This window comes from Trichechus manatus, unplaced genomic scaffold, assembly GCF_000243295.1.
Source record: "Trichechus manatus latirostris isolate Lorelei unplaced genomic scaffold, TriManLat1.0 scaffold00031, whole genome shotgun sequence".
Lineage (NCBI taxonomy): Eukaryota > Metazoa > Chordata > Mammalia > Sirenia > Trichechidae > Trichechus > Trichechus manatus.
Window position 1 is genome coordinate 16044164 of NW_004443967.1, and position 25337 is coordinate 16069500.

At 44.3% G+C, this 25337-nt stretch overlaps 1 protein-coding gene across 2 annotated transcripts in view; it reads right to left on the minus strand.

Annotated features, from left to right (window-relative positions):
• The window catches only part of CUNH10orf90 (chromosome unknown C10orf90 homolog), a 224596-nt gene that overhangs the window by 54195 nt on the left and 145064 nt on the right, over positions 1-25337 (minus strand). For both annotated transcript variants that reach the window (XM_023729902.1, XM_004374931.1), the window contains exons 3-4: positions 21929-22020; positions 7074-8202 (exon numbers count right to left, since the gene is read on the minus strand). In XM_023729902.1, the coding sequence (XP_023585670.1) occupies positions 7074-8202; positions 21929-22020 (1221 nt within the window). The remainder of the gene's footprint in view (positions 1-7073; positions 8203-21928; positions 22021-25337) is intronic.

The following is a 25337-nucleotide window of genomic DNA, read 5'->3' on the forward strand; positions in this document are numbered from 1 at the left end:
ATTTCAAAAGTATTTTTTTTTCCAAAATGAAATAAGCCAGCACACAGAGAAGCTTTATACTCCAAGTGTTCACATTAATATTATCCCAAAAAGTAAAAAATTAGTTAACAACTTAAATGACCAGCAATGAAGGAAGAGTTAGATAAACTACGGTATATCATAAAAAGCACTATTTCATAGTCAATAGACAGTTTACCTGTTAAGTACTGTTAATAATTGGAAAAAGTTAATGATACGGTGCTAAGTGGCAGAGACCCGGAGAGAAAATACAAATGCAGCAGGATTTCAACTATTTAAAAGAAAAAATATGTATGCTAAGAAAAACAATAGAATATGTCAAAATATTAATATCGATTGTTTCAGGGTACTGCACCTGTTATTTTCCCTTGAGTGTGAGTGTTTTCTTGGTGAAATAAACCTCATTCCCTGCTCATGTGACAGACCAGACCAGAGGAACACTAGTAGACACAGCACTCAGCTGGTGATCTGGTAGCTGTTACTTCCTCTGGAGCCATTCACATCTTTGTTCCCCAGTGGTATTAAACTCCACTGGGGACTTCTCAGATCAGCGACATCAGAAGCCTATATACCGACTGGGGACATTCCAAGATAGCAGGCTCACCACAGGAAAACAGGTGTGTACAGTGTGTTCATTAGTCTCTGCTCCAATGGCATCTAACAAAATCAGGAGAGTTTGCTCCAACTATCTGAAAAGCTTGGGAATGAGGGACTGTTTCCGATCTAGGCCACGAATGCAAAATGAAGTTGGCAATAGGCAATGTATCGAAGTCAGTATTGTTTCAGGCATGCAACATCCAGTGAGGAGACAGCCATTCACATTAGCATTGTCTATGCAGGGAACCCAACAAAGAACTGGATTTCTGGCTGGAAAGGATTTCTGAGACAATAAATTTTAACTGCATCGAATGACATGCCTTATTACATCCCGTTAGAAATTAATTGTGTAGCTCACTCTCCTAATAGATTCCACCAGGGTAATTAACCACCAAATAGTGGTATTACTCCACGTGTCCACTGGCGGTCTTCAAATGTCACCCTCCATAGTGATGGTGGTGATGGATCCCACCATCGAAAGAGTCGCCACCACCATCACATCTCTGCTTGGGGCTTTCAGGAGAAGGGCAGAGCAATGGACCAGGAGCCAAATACCCAGAGCTGCTCTCAGCTCTGGCATCTAATGGCTCCGTGGACCTGGGTAACCTTCAAGCCTCATTTGTCTCATCTGAAAATAAGGATGATATTCTCTTTACAGAATGATTTGGGTGATTTCAAAATAATGAATACAATGGATGTGGCCAAGGGCCTGGCACTTAGCAAGTCTTCAATACATGTTGTGCTTATAACAGTGATGATGATGATGATGACAATGATGAAATTCTTTCTTACAACAGACATAGGGATTTGTCAATGGCCACCAAGTACGACTGTAGCAGGATGCTTATTACCAGCAGAGATGAAACAATCCAACCCACAGTGACTGAGGAGATGAGTGCAGAGGAAACCAGTTCCTAAACCCTCAGCCCCTGAGGAGAGACAACAGGTCCCCACCTGTCTGTTGCAATGCTGCTTCCCTGTGGACACGCCTATCTGTGCTGTAGGAAGTGTCTGTGAGTGTAACGTTTTCACCAATCCTAGTAATGTTTCTGGGCGTGTGTGCTGGAGGCCCCTTCAGGAACACAATCTGTAGGACTTTCTGCTGAGGGACCTAATGAGGAGAACTCAAATCACCTTGCCTCTGTTTGTAGAGCCTCCCAGGCCACACCCGCCAAGTGGCTGAACGTCAGTGAGACGGGCTCGGAGGATGCTGCTCATGAGGTATTTGGGGATCCTTCAGATAAAAAGAATCTGGTTCAGTAACTGCGAAGAGTGAAGACCGCTAATAGCGTGTGTAGCCACAGAAGGTTGTCAAGAATGCCTCAGACAAGATTCCATTTTCCGTCAGGAAAACACAAACAGTTCCTCTGACTTTTAATGAGCAACACTTGCATTAAGGCTAAAAAGCTTTGTCAAGATGGAAGGTCAGCAGGCTCACCCTGGAAGCGTTTTGTAGACTCTGCTGGGACAGACTGTGGTTGTTAGAGTCGGTGAAGAGTTGTGTTTATACATTTCATGCAAGAGCTCTACGCCATGGACGGGGAGTGCTGTCTTGTTGCGTGAGAAGAAATATACTCCAGTGCAATTTCATTTTCCAGTGAGCGAGTGAGCAAGCAGGAATGTGGGGATGGGGCACGTGAGGGTGTGTGCAAGTGTGTGAGGGGTGTGTGCGTGTGCTCATGCACACACACACACACACTTTTATGCATCTGAGGCCCATGCCCAAAATGGTGGAGTCCAAGGCTTTGAATTTATGACTGAGGACTCATAATCACATGGACTCTCTTCCCTCACAACTCTACCTCAGGCAAACAGAGCAGATATTCTTTTAAGTTTCAAGGGGCCTTCAAGAACCTCAAATCCCACTCCTCTGTCTCATTACCTAGATGAAGAAAAAAGCTCAGAGAGTTTGCGTGGCTTGTCGAAGTTCACGAGCTAGAAAATAAAAGCAACTCTGAAAAAAGGTGTTCGAGACTCCCTTGGCCTCTCTGAGTATCTTTCCTCAAATGGTAGAATAAGGCCACATGATTTAAAGCTGTATGTGAATCTCTGGGATGTATGTTAGTCTAGGGAAGTCGGCCCTCTGGAAATAAAATTATACTAATCACCTAAGAAAATCACTTACAAGAGTAGTCTCTTCACAAAGTCACAATCAAAAACCCTTCCTGTGACAAAGCCAAAACTAATTTGGGGGAATATTCTCTGCTCTTGCTCTCCTCTGAGGTGAATGTTTGAGATCTGGCTATAGTTATTTTTAAACACTGTTTGGTGAAAAGTGCTATAAATCCAAATGATTATTTCACACCAGGGGACACGGAATAGACACAGACGTGCTTCAACTTGAGGACGATACGATGTAGGTTGTGTATTTTCTGGAATCTTTGTCAATAAGGAAGGTGAAGTGCTTGGCTCGAGTACTTTCTTCAAATACTAAACTGGAGTTCAGCTTTAGCTCACTGACAGCTGCCTGCATTTTCTTCTTGCCAATAAGTCTGTAGAACTCAGAGGCATTTCAATGGTTTAATCAATCTAAAAACCATGTCAAAATTGCCTTGAAGATCTCTCAGAGCATTCATTAAACCAAAAATTGTGCCACAAAATAATTATGCATATGCTGCGTTTTCAATTTTACTACTATTATCTTTAAATATTTTCCCCAAGTGGAAAGTCACTAATTCATAAACCAGAGTCTCTCGCAGAAAGTAAAGCTGAAAATCGGAAGTTTACACAGAGAAGGAGTGAAATCTGGCCTCTGGTGAAGGTCTGCTTTCCTGTCCCGGATCTCCTGAGAAAGGCAAAGGGTTCCACAGGCAGCTGATCTTGGGAGTTCTGCCTGGGCCTGGCAAGGGCAAAAAGAGCAACAAATCCCAGCCGAGTCGCCTTAATAGACAGACGAAACAGGAAGACAGGCTATTGCGCTGCTGCTGCTGCCGCTGTTTGGCACAGAGAGTCCAAGACTTGTCTCATCCGTGTGGAAAGAGAAGGTGGACAGTCACTCGAAAATATGTGTGTGTATGTGTGTATTACACATACATGCACACACACACATACATACACACCAGTTGCCGTCCAGTTGACTCCAACTCACGGCGACCCCATGTGTGACAAGAGCAGAACTATACTCTGTAGGATTTTCAATGGCTGATTTTTTCAAAGTAGATCTCCAGGGCTTTCTTCCTAGGTGCCTCTGGGTGGGCTCAAAACCACCAAGCATGTTAAGCTGTTGGCACCACCCAGAGCCTTTATATTATATGTATCTACAGAGAGAGACATGTATAACCCATTGCCATAGAGTTGATTTTGATGCATAGCGACCCCATGTATTACAGAGTAGAACTGATCCGTAGAGTTTTCCTGGCTGTAATCTTTACAGAAGCAGATCACCAGGCCTTTCTTCTGTGGTGCTTCTGGGCAGGTTCAAACTGCCAACTTTCAGGTTAGTAGTCCGGTGCAAACCATTTGCACCACCCAGGGACTGACTGCCTCTACCTGTCTGTCTGTCTATCTATCTATAATATACACACAACACACACACACTTCATTATGGAATGTTGTGATCTAGGTTTGTTGCCGTTGTTGTTGTTAGATGCCATCGAGTTGGTTCTGACTCATAGTGACCCTACGTACAACAGAACGAAACACTGCCCTGTCCTGCACCATCCTCCCAATCACTGATATGTTTGAGCCCATTATTGCAGCCACGTGTCATTCCATCTCATTGAGGGTCTTCCTCTTTTTCACTGACCCTCGACTTACCAAGCATGATGTCCTTCTCCAGGAACTGGTCCCTCCTGATAATACGTCCAAAGTATGTGAGACAAAGTCTTGCCAACCTGCCTTCTAAGGAGCATTCTGGCTATACTTCCAAGACAGACTTGTTCATTCTGGCAGTCTATGGTATATTCCATATTCTTCACCAACACCGTAATTCAAAGGCATGCATTCTTTGATCTTCCGTATTCATTGTCCAGGTTTCACGTGCATATGAGGTGATTGAAAAATAACATGGCTTGGGTGAGGTGCGCCTTAGTCCTCCAAGTGAAGTCTTTGCTTTTCTACACTTTAAAGAGGTCTTTGCAGCAAATTTGCCCAATGCAAATATGTCATTTCATTTCTTGACTGCTGCTTCCATGGGCATTAATTGTGGATCCAAGCAAAGTGAAATCCTTGACAACTTCAATCTTTTCTCCATTTATCATAATGTTGCTTATCAGTCCACTTGTGAGGATTTTTGTTTTCTTTATGTTGTGGAATAATCCATACTGAAGGCTGTAGTCTTTGATCTTCATTAGTAAGTACTTCAAAGTCTTCACTTTCAGCAGGCAAGGTTGTGTCATCTGCATATCACAGGATGTTAATGAGTCTTCTTCTGATCCTGATGCCATGTTCTTCTTCATATAGTTCAGCTCCTCGGATTATTTGCTCAGCGTACAGATTGAATAAGTATGGTGAAAGGATACAACCCTGACGCACACCTTTCCTGATTTTAAACCATGCAGTATCCCCTTGTTTTGTTCAAACGACTTCTTCTTGGTCTATGTACAGGTTCCTCATAAGCATAATTAAGTGTTCTGGAATTCCCATTCTTCGTAATGTTATCCATAATTTGTTATGATCCACACAGTAGAATGTCTTTGCATAGTCAATAAAATATAGGTAAACTTCTTTCTGCTATTCTCTCCTTTCGGCCAAGATCCATCTGACATCAGCAATGATAGCCCTTGTTCCACATCCTCTTCTGAATCCGGCTTGAATTTCTGACAGTCCCCTGTCAATGTACTGCTGCAACCACTTTTGAATGATCTTCAGCAAAATTTTGTGTGGTATTAATGGTACTGTTTGATAATTTCTGCATTCTGTTGGATCAGTTTTCTTTGGAATGGGGACAAATATGGATCTCTTCCAGTCAGTTGGCCAAGTAGCTGTCTCCCAAATTTCTTGGCATAGACTAATGAGCACTTCCAGTGCTGCATCCATTTGCTGAAACATCTCAACTGATATTCCGTCAATTCCTGCAGCCCTGTTTTTTGGCAATGCCTTCAGTGCAGCTTGGACTTCTTCCTTCAGTACCATGGGTTCTTGATCACATGGTACCTCCTGAACCTACCTTCTTTCTGAACCGCACTCACAGACCCCAGCCATGAGTTATGCGAGCAAGGAGCTGCACTGCCTCACGCCCTGGGATTGGTGTTACCATCTTCCAGTGAAGCAGTTCGAGTACCATATTCCAGTGAAGCACTCCAAGAAGGCTGCAGACACCCCACCAGCATCCCAGACACCCAGGATTAGTGATCTGGGAGACACACAAAATAGCAATTTGGATCTCGTAGATACAAGATAAAAGAATCAGACTCAGAATACGTCAAGCTTGCGAAACAAGGTGGCAGATGTGATCTGCTGAAGCCCTCTGGCCTTGGAACCCAGAAAGGTCCCCCGGGGGTGTACTCAATGCCGGACTGGTACATCTACCACAGGAAACCCCCAACGGCCAGCCAGAGAGAAGTCCCTGTTATCTGTATGGTGGGTTACATGGTGTATGAAGAATTTAACCCCAATCAGCCAATGGGAACTCCAAGTCTAGAAGAGGGCCCTTTGAGTTAGACATGAAAACAGTTTGGCAGAGAAAGGCCGAGGAACTTGAAAAGGAGAAGAAAAAGGTGACAAGAGCCTAGACATAGATGGCATTTACCTTGTGGCTGCAACTCCCTGGATAAAATCACATGATAATGTGGCGACAGCTGGCGCTTTTCTCATACTGCCCCTGACATCAGCCCCATGTTCTCCACCTGAAACTTGGGTCTGCCTGAGGTGAGCAGTATGTTAACACTGTCTTTCTTTTTCACCATTTGAAGACAGTTGATGGGTGTGGGGAAAGGCTGTATTTTGAAAGATGAAGATAATCACCGGGTGTGAGGTCTCATTAAACTACTGAATAATTCCCAGGTTGTTTTGTTTATCCTTAATTAGGTTTCTAAGGCTTATCTATAAACAGCAACTATCTGACTGAAAAATAAAGAGTGCAGAATTCAAGACACTTCCGTATGGGCAGATGTTTCCCACAGAGCGCCAAACCTCAGGACGGTGGACGGCACTTCGTCCGCCTCATTCTGTCCTGGAGTGAAGGGGGCACAGTCTAAATGAACCGCACTTGGGGGCCCTATTTCCACACTCATTGCAGAGCCTAGAGCTATTGCCGAAAACAAAACTTGAGGGGTGGTCTCTCACGATCTACAATAGTGTCCTCTCAGAAAACCAATCTAAGTCGGACAGCGATGCTGAGCTGTCAACTGCCAACTCTGAGCAGACCAAAGCAAGCCTCCTGAGAAGTAAACGCCTACGGGGACGACGTATGTCGGAGCAACCACTTAAGACCCATCGTGGACAGGTATTTACACCAACTCCCGAGGCAGGTGTGCAGGCCGTGTCTGACCCCATCCTGCCGGTCCGTGGTCACTCACCTGCAGCATAGCTCCAGCCAGGGATGTGGATGGTCAATTGGCTGGCATGGCCGCTGGCGTGGTACCAAGGCCCGTGGTCTTCTCTCCCCTTTCTTGCAGGGCCGTGGCTCATTCCCATGCCCGCCAGTCCTGTATTTCCCAAGGTGGGCGAGCCGCTCCAAGGACATGTGCTGTTCCCCAAACGTGCCCGGGCCAATGCTGGGTTTTCCTCCAAGTAGCTTTCCCGCAGCCCTGGGTTCCAGCTCGGGCCTGGAAGAGTCTGGTTTCCCGCGGTGGACGTGGGGCTGAGGGCGCAGCTCATTGGCTCTCCGTTAGCCAGGCCGCCGACTCCATCTGGTGCTGATCTGGGGGAACTGCAATGTAGGTTGAGGGACAGAACGGATCTGTGCACTTGGGGGCTGGCAATCGGAGGTTGCTTGATGGGGACAGAGAGCGACTTGTCCAGGTAGTAGATGGAATTCGGACACGGCTGAGACACTCGGAGGTGGACACAGGAGCTGAACAGCAGCGGGCTCCTTCCCGGGGGCGGGCTGCCTGGAGAAAAGCTGTCCTCTCTGCTATCCCTACTGGTGACCCAGTACTCGCGTCCTTCACACAGCCACGGGTGGACCTCGGGGACCTTCAGCCGCACCACAGAGCCGTTTCTGGAGAACTCTGTGCACACGAATGGTCTGTGGGGCCCTCCTGGCTCCGCACCGCTGGCCAGAGCGGAGGGGTCTGTGCGTGAAGCGTCCACAGCCCTGGGCTGGGTGCACAGCGGGTCCCCCGAGCTCTCCCACAGCAGGGTGCCGCCGGGGGGGCCCACACGCCTAGCCGTGACGCTGATGGACGAGAACCCTTTGCGGGGACCCCTGCGCGGGCTCTCCTTCTGGGGCAGCAGCTCTGTCCCGGGGCCTCGCGCATCTGAAGGAGTCTGAATTCCCAGCCTGCCGGGAAGGCAGGCCAGTGCCCCGTTGGTCTCGTCGCCACTGTGACCAGCTGAAGATGGCTTCATGTGGTGCGCGGGCCACTGGGCGGTGGCACGTGGCTCCGGCACCACAGCCCATTTCTCTCTTGATTCATTCTCATCAATCAGCTGTGAAATCAGTATGGATGAAATCATGTTTGTATTTTGCGATGCCAGAGGCTCCTGCAAATGGAAAAAGATCCCAATTATTTGAGCAGTCCATTGTAGTAAAATACAAAAAATTTTAAAAACCGCCATCAAGTTGATTGGACTCATAGCGACCTTATAGGACAGAGTAGGACTACCCCCGTAGAGTTTCCATGGCTGTAAATCTTTACGAGAGCAGACTGCCACATCCTTCTCCCATGGAATGCCTGGTGGTTTCTACCTACCAGCCTTTCAGTTAGCAGCCAAGCGCTTAACCACTGCACCACCAGGGCACTTATCCATTGTAATACAGGCAGTAAATCCCCCTTCCCAGGCCACCAACCAGGACACCAGGGAACTAGGCCCATGAAGCTCGAAGGTCCTCACCCAAGGCCCACTCTGACTGTATGTGGACATCAGCTTGAGGGCCAGAGGCTGGAAACACAGAACTGCTTATGAAAAGTGCTTCCTGCTGAAAACATTAGCAGGATCAATGAGCTGACTTTCTCTGCTGGGCATCTAGTCTCAGCTCATTCAACAATGTGTGCGTGGACGGGGTCGTCAAATTTCCAGTCATCTCCACCTGCTTCACAGCCTCAAAGGGCGTGCAGCTGGGTGGGATTCTGGAGTAGGGGGCTGGGACCGTGAGAGTTTTCCCAGGGGGGGTGAGTGCGCCCTCCCATATGAAAGCAGCAAACGAGCCCTCCCTCCCGCAGCCCTGCCCCTTTGCTGGTAGAGACTAGATTTCAGTGGCTCGCTGCTGCCTGGCATCAAGTCTAGAAGGAAGAAACAACGGAAATCAAATGCCCGAGCTTGACGGACAATGGCCCAGATAAGTCTGTGACTGTGAAATCAGGTGATTTCACTGATCAAAATGGGAATGGGCTGGACCAAGACAGATGGGACTCAGCTGCATTTCCATGCGCCCTCGCAGAAGCCTGAGTTTCTCTCCAGTATCTTATAATGATCAGGGTGTTTCTGCCTCCTCATCAGAAGAGCCAATGTGCTAACAGCACATCGCTGGTGTGTCCAAAACAGAGCGCCGTGGTTTTTAATAAAGCATCCAGCTGGGTGGAGGCCAGGAAGAAGACTCTGTCCTCATTTTGTTTTTATTAAACACGAGAATGAACTGTACCCAGCACTCAGGGAGTGCTCCCAGGGTCCTGAGCCCCCATTTGGACACCCATTAGTATCCATGCTTAAAACGAACGCAGAATCAAAAATCATCTTGGTTTCTACTGAATTCCCACTCTTTGCAGAGGATCTTTGTCTGGGGAGCCTGGCGGCATAATTAGTGCTCAGCACTTAGCAGTTTTCCACTCCGTGTGCGTGAGAATCACCTGGGATGTGACAATCGCAGGCTCCCCAGGCCCCAGAGATTCCGCAGGTCAGTGGGTGGGGCCCAAGCATCTGCATTTTAGCAGACAGCCCTGGTTATTCTGACATCAGTGATCCAAGGAACACACTTCGAGAAACACAGAGCCGCGAGGGTGCTGGCCTTTTGGGAGGGGAAGGGCCACCTATGTTGACAGCAGGTGTTTGTTTTTCCTAACACGTGGGGAACACTCAGGGGCATTTCTCTTTTCTGCAGACTGGGACTAATATTCCTTTAAAGGTATGTGGGAAGTTGCAAACTTAAAAGATAACAAAAGACAGGCAAAGAGACAAAAGTGGATAGTCATTTTAAAATTTACTTCATTTTTTAAAGTCAAAATATCCCTGACTACATATCCCCCAAAACAGATGGCCAGTGGAATGGCACGGAGCCAAGCCTGAGGAGATGCAGCCTTGCCCTTCAGCCTGACCACTGATTCACCCTCCCAGTTCACAGTGCAAGCAGGGCTTGGAACCTGTTTGTTCCGGTTTGAACCCCTGCTGAGAATTTGCATTTCCACCCCAGATATACTGAATTAGAATCTACATTTTAACAAGATCCCCAGGTGATTCTTATGTATAATAAATTTTGAGAAACACTGCTCTACTGGTGATTCTCAGAATTGGTCCTTAACCAGAAGCATTCAGAAGAGGACGTGGAACCAGGGATATCACTGCTATTGTCAGAAAATATCAGAAAGATATTTACCTGTGTTTTATTGACTAGGCAAAGGCATTCAACTGTGTGAATCATAACAAATTATGGATAACAATGCGAAGAATGGGAATTCCAAAACACTTAATTGTGCTCATGAGGAACCTGCACATGGATCAAGAGGCAGTCGTTCGAACAGAACAAGGGGATACTGCGTGGGTTAAAGTCAACAAAGGTGTGTGTCAGGGTTGTATTCTTTCACCATACTTATTCACTCTGTATGCTGAGCAAATAATCCAAGAAGCTGGACCATATGAAGAAAAACGGGGCATCAGGATTGGAGGAGAACTCATTAACAACCTGCGTTATACACATGATACAACCTTGCTTGCTGAAAGTGAAGAGGACTTGAAGCACTTGTTGATGAAGATCAAAGACCATAGCCTTCAGTATGTATTCCACCTCAACATAAAGAAAACAAAAATCCTCAAAACTGGACCAATAAGCAACATCATGATAATTGGAGAAAATATTGAAGTTGTCAAGGATTTCATTTAACCTGGATCCATAATCAACACCCATGGAAACAGTGGTCAAGAAATCAAAAGACGCATTGCATTGGGCAAAACTGCTGTAAAAGACCTCTTTAAAGTGTTAAAAAGCAAAGATGTTACCTTGAAGACTAAGGTGCGCCTGACCCAAGTCATGGTGTTTTCAGTCGCCCCATATGCATCTGAAAGCTGGACAATGAGTAAGGAAGACCGAAGAAGAATTGATGCCTTTGAATTGTGGTGTTGGTGAAGAATACTGAATATACCATGGACTGCCAAAAGAATGAACAAATCTGTCTTGGAAGAAGTACAACCAGAATGCTCTTTAGAAGCAAGGATAACAAGATTCCGTCTCATATACTTTGGACATGTTATTAGGAGGGATCAGTCCCTGGAGGATATCATGTTTGGTAAAATAAAGGGTTATTGAAAAAGAGGAAGACCCTCGAGGAGATGGATTGACACAGTGGCTGCAACAATGGGCTCAAGCATAGCAATGCTTGCGAGGATGGCACAGGACCGGGCAGTGTTTCGTTCTGTTGTACAGAGGGTCGCTATGAGTCGGAACTGACTGGACGGCCCCTAACAACAATAACAATTAGCATTACCTGGGAACTTAGTAGAAATGCAAATTTTCAGCAGGAACTAAGCAGTTGGAAGCCCTGAGTGCTAGGGACTACCTTGGGGGAACCTCTGCTGCCTGGGGGCCCGGCTGTGCTGTGGGCTGGGCTCTTTTGAAGATTCTGTTGTAGACTGGCCTCCTACTCAGCCCAGGCTGTACATTAGCGACACCTGGGGAGCTTGGGAAAATTCCAGTGCCCAGCCTCATCCCACATCAATTACTGTACGTTAGAATCCCTGGAGCCCAGGTATCTGTCTTGTTTAAAGCTTCCCAGGTGATCCTACTGTGCAGCCAACACTGAGAAGCCGCTAGCATTTATGCGTCTGTGGCCGCGCTGCCTCTTCTTCTCTCCTCCCCCTCCTCTCTTCTTCTTCCTCTCTCCTCTCATTTCTCTTCCCTCCCTTCTCCCCCTCCACTCTCCCCTCTCCCTCACCCCTCTCCTCCCTTTTCCCTCTGTCTCCCCTTTTCATGGCTGTAGTTTAATTGTAAGAAAACTGACGCATACCTGGTGCCCACCCCAGGCCTTCTGACTTGGTGTGCGATCCCTCTCGTTTTAGTTAAATTTAGCTCTGATAATAATTGTCCCCGTGCACTCAATGAGGTGTGTAATCACACCCAGTGGGAACACCTTTGACACTGGTCTCAGAAGAAAACACAGATACCTGTCTTGGAAATGCGCAGTATTAGCCTTGTTTTGTGGTGCGATATTTCTCAAAATTTGCGCTAGCAACCACCCGCATAAAAAATACATGTGGTATATTAAAAATGCAGGTTCCCGGACCCCTCCCAGGCCTGGGTTAATACAAAGGCCCAGCGTGTTAACAAGCTCCAGGTGATTCTCACGTAGACAGGGTGGAAAGGAAGCTGGACTAGGACTCAGACCACCTGGGATCCATCCTAAGCGTGGGGCTCCCAGACTGGCTTATGACCTTGGATGAGACCTTGGTTTCCACCGCTGCAGAGCAAGGAGGAAAAAGGGATAATTCCTGGGGAGATTCCAGGCTTCCTCGTCCTTGAGTTGGCTGACATCACCAAAAGGTGATGGCCGAACAGCATAATGAACATAATTAATGTCACCAAACTGTACATGTGAAGATTGTTTGAAATGTCAAGTGTTTTTTTATATGTATTATTTACCATCTTGGGCTCAGGATCCATGAGAACCTTGGCTTTGGGTATAGAGTTGCTAGAAACAAGAAGTGTGTTTCTAGGAAAGAGTGACTGCCATCTCAGGCTGGAACAAGGACAAAAAGACCCTAACTCTGGGAATGGTGACTTCGCTCCATGCCTGGACTGAGAGAGGGAGTCCACAGCCAGGAGCCCACGGCCAGGTGCCCACATCCAGGAGCCCACAGCCAGGAGCCCACGGCCAGGTGCCCACATCCAGGAGCCCACAGCCCTACATGTGGTGGGATGCCCTGGGGCTGCACTGGGGGTTGCAGGCCTGAAGATGCCACTGAAGGAGGACCCAGAGGCTGAGAAGGACAAGGCAAAGAATTGGCCCTGTATCATTATCTTGTGTCTGGTCAGGCTTTGACCCCATGAGAGGACACGTGGAAATAATGGACGGTGTGAGTTTGAGCTTATTTCTGCATCTCTGGAATCATCCTGTGTGTCAGGGTGAAATTGATCCCAGGGAATAAGTGCTGCTGGAAGCCCAGTTCCAAAGAGAAATCTATTTGTCCCCTCTACCTCCCCAGGAAGTGTGGAGACCAACAGAGGCGATGGACAGAGATGAGCGCTCACGGTGTGCACATGTCCTGTCGTTCTCGGGCGTCATTCTCCTGTCGTTTAGCAGGCAGCAGCGGGAATCTGAGATAAGCAGACCTATGGTTTATTGTATCTGCGTGTTATGAGTGTCATTTATTATGCCAAATACCATCGTTCAATGGAATTTATAATGAATGCCTTTGAGTTTATTTCAAATGCCTAAGTGGAAATGACTCATTACATATCCAGTAAATTGAAATTTTGTTGACGTGATTGTAGAATTAGTGTAATTTTCTTCGAGTGCAAATCCTGCTATTCATAACATACAGTCACGATTGAACCCTTGTTTATTTTTCCATCTAACAAATATATATACGTTTCAACAAACAGATGCAGTACTGGAAGTACTCACTTGTCTATGCCAAGAAATTTTGAGGACAGTTACCTGGCTAACTGACTGGAAGAGATCCCTATTTGTACCCATTCCAAAGAAAGGTGATCCAACAGAATGTGGAAATTATCAAACAATATCATTAATATCACACACAAGTAAAATTTTGCTGAAGATCATTCAAAAGCAGTTACAACAGTACATCGACAGGGAACTGCCAGAAATTTAAGCCAGAATCAGAAGAGGACGTGAAACAAGGGATATCATTGGTGATGTCAGATGGATCCTGGATGAAAGCAGAGAATTCCAGAAAGATGTCTACCTGTGTTTTATAAACTATGCAAAGGCATTTGACTGTGTGGATCATAACAAGTTATGGATAACATTGCGAAGAATAAGAATTCCAGAACACTTAACTATGCTCATGAGGAATCTGTACATAGACCAAGAGACAGTCATTTGAACAGAACAAGGGGATATTGCATGGTTTAAAGTCAAAAAAAGATGTGCGTCAGGGTTGTATCCTTTCACCATACTTATTCAATCTGCATGCTGAGCAAATAATCCGACAGTTTGGACTATATAAAGAAGAATGTGGCATCAGGATTGGAGGAAGACTCATTAACAACCTGCATTATGCAGATAACACAACCTTGCTTGCTGAAAGTGAAGAGGACTTGAAGCACTTGTTGATGAAGATCAAAGACCATAGCCTTCAGTATGGATTCCACCTTAACATAAAGAAAACAAAAATCCTCAAAACTGGACCAATAAACAACATCATGATAAACGGAGAAAAGATTGAAGTTGTCAAGGATTTCATTTTACTTGCATCCACAATCAACACCCATGGAAACAGCAGTCAAGAAATCAAATGACGCATTGCAATGGGCAAATCTGTTGCAAACGACCTCTTTAAAGTGTTAAAAAGCAAAGATGTCACTTTAAGGACTAAGGTGCAGCCTGACCCAAGCCATGGTGTTTTCAATTGCCTCATATGCATCTGAAAGCTGGACAATGAATAAGGAAGACCAAAGAAGAATTATGGTGTTGGTGAAGAATACTGAATATACCATGGACTGCCAAAAGAATGAACAAATCTGTCTTGGAAGAAGCACAGCCACAATGCTCCTTAGAAGCAAGGATGGCAAGACTTCATTCTCACATACTTTGGACATGTTATCAGGAGGTACCAGTCCCTGGAGGAGGACATCATGCTTGGTAAAATAGAGAGTCAACAAAAAAGAGGAAGACCCTCAAGGAGATGGATTGACACAGCGGTTGCAACAATGGGCTCAAGCATAGCAATGATTGTGAAGATGGCGCAGGACTGGGCAGTGTTTTGTTCTGCTGTACATGGGGTGGCTGCGAGTCAGAACTGACTCAAGGGCACCTAACAACAACCATGTGTCAGGTGCTATGTCAGGTGCTGAGGAAGCTCCTGGCCTCATGGAGTTAACAGCCGAGAGGGCGACACACAGATCATAAGATCACCAGGACAAGGATTATTCGGTTAAATGCTGCTGTGTTTTTCAGATGTTTAGACTCAGCTTTGACCAAAGCTCCAATCAGTAAGCTGAGAGAAATTAAAAAGGAAACACTGCACTATTTGTTTTTCAATATGCTCAACACTCTTTGCGTGGGAAGTTCTATCAAAGCCTATCTTCTCACTGACACCCACGATATGTATGTATATATGTATACATATATATGAGTCTTGATATATTTATGTTTAATTATATATCATTAAAGAAGGGGCCCTGGTGGCACAAGGGTTAAGTGCTCGACTGCTAAACTAAAGGACGGTGGTTCGAACCCACCCAGTGATGACGCTGAAGAAAGGCCTGGTGATCTGCTTCCATAAAGATTACAGCCAAGAAAACTCTGTAGGGCAGTTCTGCTCTGTCATATGGGGTGGCCACGAGTTGGAATTGACTCAACGACATCTCATAACAACAATTAAAGATAAAGTCCACCCTCTAAGACCACAACACGTCACTTTGTGTCCAGCCCTTCTTCTGGGGTGGGGCAACTAAGAAAGAGATGACAAAGAGAGGGGCTGTTTGATGTTCCTAAGGCACATAAGGAGGCCTGATGGCACAGTAATTAAAGCACTCAGCTGCTTACCTGAAGGTTGATGGTTTGAACCCACTAGCTACTCTTTGGGAGAAAGATGTGGCAGTCTGTTTCTGTAAAGATTTACAGCCTTGGAGACACTATGGGGCACTTCTACTCTGTCCCATAGGGTCATTATGAGTTGGAATCTACTCAGTGGCAATGGGTTTGGTTTAAGGCAGCCCACTACTTTTAAAATGGGGCAAATTTTCTTTAAAAAGTAAGGGAAACTAGAGGACTGGAAACAGAACAACCAGAACGCAATTAAAGAGAATGCTGACACATTGTGAACAAAGTAACCAATGTCACTGAACAATTTGTATAGAAATTGTCAAATGGATACCCCATTTACCGTGTAAACTTTCACCGAAAGCACAATAAGATATTATGTAAAAAGTAACCACATCTTTTACATCAAATATCTTTCCAAATTCAGTGATTTCAGAGTGCAGCCCCATCAGCCCTATGTAGCAGGTTATCTAAACGAGGCTTTGCAGAAAGTCTCTTTTGATTTAAAATAAAATAAAGTCATGGGAGATTTGATTTGAAAAGGAAGAAGAAAATAATCTCAGCTGTAGAATAGAATGTTCAAGGTTGAAGAGAGGTCAAATAAAAAGTTGGATTTTATGCCTCGCTTTGGTAGTAAACCATCCGTTTCCTGTCCATCACCCCGTTACACTCCTATTTTTACATTTTCTTTCCCATAGGTGCTGCTTTAAGATATCGATTTCTTCTAAATGTTTCAAACATGATTTCGTAGTGCTGGTAACTGCTTTCATAGTTTTATGCATTTTATTGACGGTTTTTAACTTTATATTTGTGCCTTAAGGCACATTACTAAGAAGGGTACCATTTCACAAATTGAAGTAAGAGAGGGATAAGTGGTGAATGATAAAGCAAAACCGATCCTGAACCACTGGAGTGGGGACGCCTCCATCCCTGCAGCAATTTATTTCTCAAAGGATAAGCATCTAATCCAAATATACCTTTGAAATCTGTATTTTTCTCCCCAAGACCGTTCTTTCCTTTCCATTGTGACTCTGCAGCCTACAGCTTTATTAGTCTGATGGGTTCTGTGGACACATCTGCTCACAGGTTTGCCCTGCAGTCACCTCCATGCTAGCTGCAAACATGCTTACCACCATTTAGTTGACTAAGAGCCGCCATCATTAGACAATCTCTCGATCTAGTGGCATCTGACCCCAAATCTCAGTGTTTTCATGTGTGAGCTCACTCTGGTATGCAGCAAGAGAGAAAGAAGAGGTTAAGTCAAGTGGAGAAATTTATGTTTTTCTCCCTCAGTGTGGTGGAACTTTTGTCTTTCCAAACACTGACTAAAAAACAGAGGGTTCAATGCTGTGTACTGTATGACGGTGAAATGCTGGCAAGAACCTAAATGCTGTCTGTTTTTTTAAAAGGGGGAAACAGGTAAGTAAATTCTGGTATGCACAACTGCATTTTACATTCTGCAGAAATTAAAAACAAAGATTACGAAGAATTTAAATGTCACAGGAAATTGCTGTGATCCTGTTATGTAATGAAGAATGCTATAAACAAACGTTTCTGTACACTACAGTCCTATACTAATATAAAAAATGCATAGAAAAAATAAGGGAAGAGAATATATATATAAGTATTTCCTTATGTATATACTGCTGCATTTTCCCCGTTGAGTTGCCATTACTTTTGTTATTGGGAAAAATTTAAACAATTTCTTTCCAAAGAAAAGAACTCTGTTCCATATTTCACTCCTTTTAAGTAATGACTTTGCAGATGAAATAAAAATATTTGGTTACAAATGTCCGCACATCACTGCTGCAGCTTGGGCACATTTTGAAAGGAGAAGTGATCAATCTTGTGCTGCTTCTGGAGGACAGACGGGGATTTATGGTGGGTAAAAGAGCAGGCAGCTGTTTGAAGAGCTTCATCATCTTACAGCGTCCTTATACCAAATACATGTGGGCAAGGTTTTAAAAGCGCAACGTTAGGGGGGAATTTGAAAGCCACACTGCTGATATGGTCACAGTAGGCAGTCTGGATAATTCCAAAGCTGATGGTGTGATGTCCTGGGAGTTATTTAACTCACCAGTTTGTGCTACTCTGGTGGTTTGGGTGTTGATAGGATGCTGGGAGCTAGGCCACCAGTATTTCAAATACCAGCAGGGTCACCCACGGTGGACAGGTTTCAATAGAGCTTCCAGACTAAGATAGACTAGGAAGAAAGGCCTGGCGATGTACTTCCAAACATTAGGCAATAATGTTATGGATCACAGCAGAATATTGTCTGATATAGTTTTGGAAGATGAGCCCCCTAGATTGGAAGGCACTCAAAATACACAGTGATGGCAACCATGGACTTGACCATACCAATGATCATGAAGATGGTGCAGGACCAGTGAACATTTCATCCTGTTACACATAAGGTTGCCATGAGTCAGAGCTGACTCAACAACAACTAACAACACGTTTGACCCCGTCACAGGCAATGACAGCATGCGCGTGTGCATGCACACGTGAGCGTGGGACTGTATGTGTGTTTAGGGGCCCGGCCACATGGTCCCAAAGATCTATCATAATTATTGACCAAACTGATGAATTTTGACATCAACAGGGAAATGCTGATATTTGCCAGCTACACGTTAAAAACAGATGGGAAAGGTCCTCAGTGGGTATCGTTTTTAAAGAAGGGTAGCCACGGACCTTAGCAGAACCTGCTGAGTAGATTCAATCCTGTCTCCTCTGTGATTCTCCCCATAACTGCTGTCACCTCTGATTGATGTTCTCAATGATCCCCTGCTCCTCCGACTTGTTTCCCCTCCTCCCTGCACGCCAGGGTTCCTGCTCCTGCTCCTAGGGAGTGAATTAGTTACCGCCACGCAGTTTACATCTTGAGACAGTGAGCTTAGGGCCTCCCCATAGACAAGGGTTTAAATATTGAAGGCTAAAACTCAGGATCCAAAATAGCATCCTTTCTCCATCTTGGGGGATTTCAAGCCTGGGGTCTCTGAGGGAAAAGTCAAGCTGTATTCAGTACAGACCCACGTCACAGACTGATACCTAAGACAAAAATTTTGGGGGAAAATATTTTGTTACAAAGATCTTTGGTACTTTAATCTGTTATGATAGGTCAATTCTTGTAATTCCACTCTCTCTCAGAATTACAAACATTGGAGGCAGAATACCCATTTGTAAAAGACGACGGATGCCTTGTAAGTTGTAACACCTCAGACAATTCTTTAAGGCGGGAAAGCCCATCCTGGAAGTTCTGTTTACTGGACTAAGCCCTCCTCTCCAGCCCCCACAGAGCTGGTTAAGAACTGAAGCTCTGAAGCCAGACAGCCCTGGGTCTGCCACTTACAAGCTCGGATATGTGGGGTCGGTCACCACCTGGAGCTCTAATTGTCTCATCTGTAAAATGGGTATAATAATAGTACCCCCATCCTGCAATTGTGGGCAGTATTAAATGAGTCAGTCAATAAGGCAGAAACTGGCATTTGATAAGGTGACATTAACCACTGCATACGTAGTTCTTTGTTCCCTAGGATCTGAAACATTTCATTTTATAAATATGACCTGTAATTTTCTTCTCTATTTCGGAGCACTTTTGCAGTTATGAAAACCTAGTTTGTTCAATTTCATATTACCTCTTCTCCACCTTCAAAATGCTATACACCTATTCTTCACTTATTAACTATCTTGTTATCTGGGCTGCAGAAGCCAAGTTTCTGGCTGGGCTCGCTCCCTTCCTCCCCTCTGCACACTACCTCCCTGTGTTTGACTCACATTCCTGCCTTAGCAACATGGCAAAAGGCTACTGGTAGAGACCTTTAGGGCTCTTGGTGCTGAGGGCTAGTAGTCTAAGGCCTGTCTCAGTCCTAAGGTCCCAGGCCGACTTAATACTGCCAGCTTGCATCTAAAGACGGCTTTTCCTTGAGAGCGCTCCTACCTGGCGCTCCATGAGGGGTGCAGGGCAGGTTTGGTAAATGTAGATGAGGAAATCCAGGCTGAGACTGATTCTGTAGACTTGTCCATCAGTGTCAAGTTTACAACAACCGCAAAAGTCTACTATCCAACTATTTTGCACATTAATGACGTATGTCTGGCAGTAATGAATGCTGAGGTGCAAAGCGAGAGTAACCCTGGCTGTGATGGCTAAGGTTGTGCGCCAACTTGGCTGAGCCATGATTCTCAGTGGTGTGGCAGTTAGGTAATGATGTAATTTGGCAGTTATGTAATGATGCAGTCATCCTCCATTTTGTAATCTGATGCAGTCATCCTCCATTTTTGCATAACACCAATTTTCACATAACAACCTGGTCTTTGGAATCTAACCATGTCGATAAGTGAAGGGTGGGTGTACAGCATATCTATATATCTCTATCTATCTATCTACAGCAGATAAATTTTGATTTAAAATTAAAGTCTAGCTCCTAAAAAAAATAAAATACTTAGGAATAAATCAAACCAGGGATGTAAAAGACATATACAAAGAAAACTACAAAACACTACCGCAAGAAACCAAAAGAGATCTACATAAATGGAAAAAAAATACCATACTCATGGATAGGTAGACTCAACATTGTGAAAATGACAATTCTACCCAAAGCAATTTACAAATACAATGCAATACCGATCCAAATATCAACAACATTCTTTAAAGAGATGGAAAAACTAATCATTAACTTTATATGGAAAGGGAAGAGGCCCCGGATAAGTAAAATACTACTGAAGTAGAAGAATCAAGTAGGAGGACTCGCACCACCTGACCTCAGAACCTACTATACAGCTACAGTAGTCAAAACAGCCTGGTACTTGTGCAATGACAGATACACTGACCAATGGAACAGAATTGAGAACCCAGTTGTAAATCCATCCACCTATGGTCACCTTTTCTTCAACAAGGGCCCAAAGTCCATGAAATGGGGAACAGACAGTCTTTTTAACCAATGGTGCTGGCAGAGCTGGATGTCCGTCTGCAAAAAAAAATGAAACAGGACCCATACCTCACATCATACACAAAAACTAATTCAAAATGGATCAAAGACGTAAATATAAAACCAAAAACTTTAAAGATCATAGAAGAAAAAAATAGGATCAACTCTAGAGGTCCTAATACACGGCATTAACAGGATACAAACCATAACAACACACAAACTCCAGAAGATAAGCTAGATAACTAGGGTCTTCTAAAAAGTAAACACTTATGCTCATCAAAAGACTTCACCAAAAGAGTAAAAAGAGAACCTACAGACTGGGAAAAAAATTTTGGCTATTACAGATTCGACAAAGGTCTTATCTCTAAAATCTACAGGAAAACTCAACATCTCTACAACAAAAAGACAAATAACCCAGTTAAAAAATGGGCAAAGGAAATGAACAGACACTTCACCAAAGAAGACATTCAAGCAGCTAACAGATACATGAGGAAATGCTCGTGATCACTAGCCATTAGAGACATGCAAACCAAAACCACAATGAGATACCATCTCACCCTGGCATTACTGGTACAAATAAAAAAAAAAAAAAAAAACAAAAAAACAAATGTTGGAGAGGCTGCGGGGAGATTGGAACTCTTATGCACTGGTAGTAGGAATGCAAAATGGTACAACCATTTTGGAAAATGATATGGCACTTCCTTAGAAAGCTAGAAATAGAAATACCATATGATCCAGCAATCTCACTCTTGGGAATATATCCTAGAGAAATAAGAGCCCACACAAGAATAGGCATATGCACACCCATGTTCACTGCAGCATTGATCACAGTAGCAAAAAGATGGAAACAACCTAGATGCCCATCAACAGACGAACGGATAAACAAACTATGGTACGTACACACAATGGAGTATTACACAACAATAAAGAACAATGATGAATCTGCGAAGCATCTCAAAATGTGGATGAATCTGGAGGGCATTATGCTGAGTGAAGTAAGTCAATCACAAAAGGACAAATAGTGTAGGAGACCACTATTATAAAAACTCATGAAAACGTTTACACACAAAAAGAAACAATCTTTGATGGTTATGAGGGAGGAGAGAGGTAAGGATGGTAAAAAATAAAAAGAAATAAAAATTTAAAAAAAATTAAAGTCCAGTCACCATACTGTCTTATGATACTGCCCATTTATGAATTGTTGGTGAAGACTGTAAGGGAATACTTAATTATTCAGTGCATACTTTAATGTAACAAGTCCCAGTCACGGATGGTTAGATTTCCTGCTGCATTAATTCAGTTTTTGACTAAACAAAATAAAATGCAACCGCATCATAAGAAGGCCAGTGATCATGTTTTATAGTTGGGTACATTCTGCTGATTACTTTAGACGTTAGAAGCATACGTTACCTCAGCGAAGTGAGATTTCTTCTCTGTAACATCAGACTGGAGCTTTCGAAGGGCAGTTTGATCATTTGTGCTGTACTGGTTGTCCCAGAATCCTAGGCAAAAGGAGATAATATCGCTACTTTTTACTCTATGAAAGGATAAAATGGAATACCTAAACTTACTATAAAATGTAATGCCACCTATTCACATATTATACTAACCAACAGTGAATCCAATACATTCTCACCCTCATGCATTCCACCCCCTTCCATTTATATTGAGTTCATTAGGCTGCAAGATTCCTTCTTCATATAGTTGTTTACGTTCCTTAGACTTAGTAATAATCAATTAGCACTATCACGTTCACCGGTGTCCTTGGGTGCCACCCAGCAGAAGAGAGAATCACATCTAGATTTCTCAGCACCACTAGAGTTAAGAAAGGCTGAAATACAAGACCAGTTGCATTCAAACATTCTCTAAGGGGCAAGGAGGAACTCAGACACTGAGACGGAAACTGTTTTGGAATATCTGAGGATAATTTTGTGATAGTATTTTGAGGATGAAGGAGACACTGTGTGCAAAGCTCTTCCTCTGTGCCTCACACACAATAAGCTCTAGGTGAGTGTCTGTCATAAGAGCAGCCAAGAATATCAGCTGGTCCAAGGCTACACAGCTGTGGACCAAAAATCAGAGAACCTGCATTCAAGTCCTGGCTTCCCCATCAACTTGTTTGACACCGATGGACAAGTCTACAGAATCAGTCTCAGCCTGGATTTCCTCATCTACATCTACCAAACCTGCCCTGCACCCCTCATGGAGCGCCAGGTAGGAGCGCTCTCAAGGAAAAGCACTCTTTAGATGCGAGCTGGTAAGTCAGCCTGGGACCTCAGGACCGAGACAGGCCTTAGACTACTAGCCCTCAGCACCAACAGCCCTAAAGGTCTCTACCAGTAGCCTTTTGCCATGTTGCTAAGGCAGGAATGTGAGTCAAACACAGGGAGGTAGTGTGCAGAGGGGAGGAAGGGAGAGAGCCCAGCCAGAAACTTGGCTTCTGCAGCCCAGGGTAACAATTTTGCCTCAACAATGCAGACTTTCTAGGAAAAATGATTTTTCAAAAGGATGCAAAAATGGTTCTCCCCCCACACAAAAGAAGACCAGATTTACTGGCCTAAAGGAGACTGGAGAAACCCCGAGAGTATGGCCCCCAGACACCCTTTTAGCTCAGTGGTGAAGTTACCTTCGAGGTTCACTGTTCAGCCTGGGAGTGGACAGCCCAGTAAAACCATGAGAGTAACGAGGTACAGGAGTCCAGTGACAAGGCCCAGAAGGCAGAAGGGGAGTAGGAAGCTGATGGTAGGGAACACAAAGTAGAGTAAGGATATTGTCGATGTGTTGTGAGATTGTTAACCATTGTCATAGGGCAACATTTGTAGTAACTGTTAAATGGGAGACTATTTTGTCCTGTAAGCCTTCATCTTAAGTGAGAATAACAGCACAATTAGAAGAGCGTAGTCAATGTCACTTAAATGTGTATGTAAAAAAATTTTTGAAATGGCGTATCTTTGGCTATGTGTATTTTCACCAAAAAAAAAAAAAAAAAAAAAGTTGAGAATTTAGAGGGTTAAAATGTTGTGGGGTTGTTAACCAATGTCATAAAACAGCATGTGTGTTACCGTTACATGAGAAACTATCTGTTCTGTAAGCCTTCACCTGAAGTACAATAAAATATTTAAAAAAAAAAAAAAAAAAATGGTTCCCCAGCTGTTAGTGCTGGTGACGAGGAAGAAGAGATTTAAGTAAGTAACTCTCGAAACAAGAGTCCTGTCTTTATCAATGCATCACAAGGGTTTATTAAAATTTTTAGATATGATTTAAAGCACTTTATGGGGAAAACTATATGCTATGGCATTTTGAAGTTTGGCAGATTTGCAAAGGGGTCAGGTCATGACTCAGGGGGGAATTTTTAAGGCCACCACTGATCAGTCCAAAGCCTGTCCATGTCTCGTCTCATCCTTGGTTGATGACAGAACTTCCATCAGCTCTCACCCAGCTGGGCCTCTATGAATGACAGAGACAGTCATTAGGGCTGATGTGCACAGATTACTTTTCATGAAGCACAAATATAAGACCCAAAAGGTCTCATGGATTTCCGTGCAGAGTCGATGCATCATGATGAACTGACAATAAAGCTGATGAAGACTGAAAGCACCAGCTACTGTTGGAAGTGTGTGGCGTCATGGTTAAGAACTCTGGAGTCAGCGCAAGCTTTGGGGTCAGATGGATCTGGCCCTGTAACCCAGCTTGGCCCCAGGCTGACCTGCAGTGGGCGAGCTGCTTGACCTCTCCGAGTTTCTTCATCCATAACATGCACACAATACCTCCTGCATAGCCTTGCCATCAGTGCACCTGCACCAGGGCTGGCATGTGGGGTACATGCTGGATAAATGGCATCAGTTATGACTATTAATAAGCAGAACCAAGACAGCCCCCTTTGAGGCCAAGTTGATCACTCATGCCATAGTGCCTGCAGTCAAGAAGCCACTGGAATCAGACCCAGAGTCCCAGAGTTTGAATCTCAGCTCTAGCTACATGTGTGGCTTTGGGCAACTTGCTCAGCATCCCTCCATCCTGGGCACAATGCCCAGAACATAACAACATACAATAAACACTAGCTATCGGGCAGTGCCATCATCTCTAGCGGGGAGAAGGGAGAACTGCCATCATCAGACAAACAGGGCCTGTGTATTGGTTTCCTACTGCTTCTGCAACAAATTACCATAAACTTAGTGGCTTAAACCACACAAATTTACTATCTTACAGCTCTGGAGCTCAGAAGTCCAAAGTGGGTTTCACTTGGGTAAAATCAAAGTGTTAGCATGATTGTGTTCCTTCTGGACACCCTAGGGGGAAATTGATTTCCTTGCTTCGTCCATCTTTTAGAGGCTGCTTGTATTCCATGGCTGTGGCTCCCAGCCAGCAAACGCATCACTCCGACCTCTGCTTCCCTAGTCACATCTCCTTCTCTCTCTGACTCTTCTGCCTCGCTTCGATAAGGACCCTTGTGATCACATTGGGCCTGCCCAGATAATCCCATATAATCTCCCCATCTCAAAGTTCTTAACTTAGTCACATCTGCAAAGTCCCTTTTGCCATGTAAGGTGTCATCTTCACAGATTCTGGTTTAGGGACGTGGACATCTTTGGGGGGACCATTATTCCACCTACCATAGACTGCGTGGTGAAACAGAGGCTGAGGTACTGGATGGAATGTCAGAGTCTTTGAAGTGATGAGCAGAAAGACTACATAGCCAACAGGGAAAAGTATCTGCAATGCACCATTTATCAATAGAAAGGAATCAAAACCTATGAACTACGTGATCCCAAAATTTTTTTAAAAGTACACAGGAATCCATAAAAACAGTGAAGTTGTA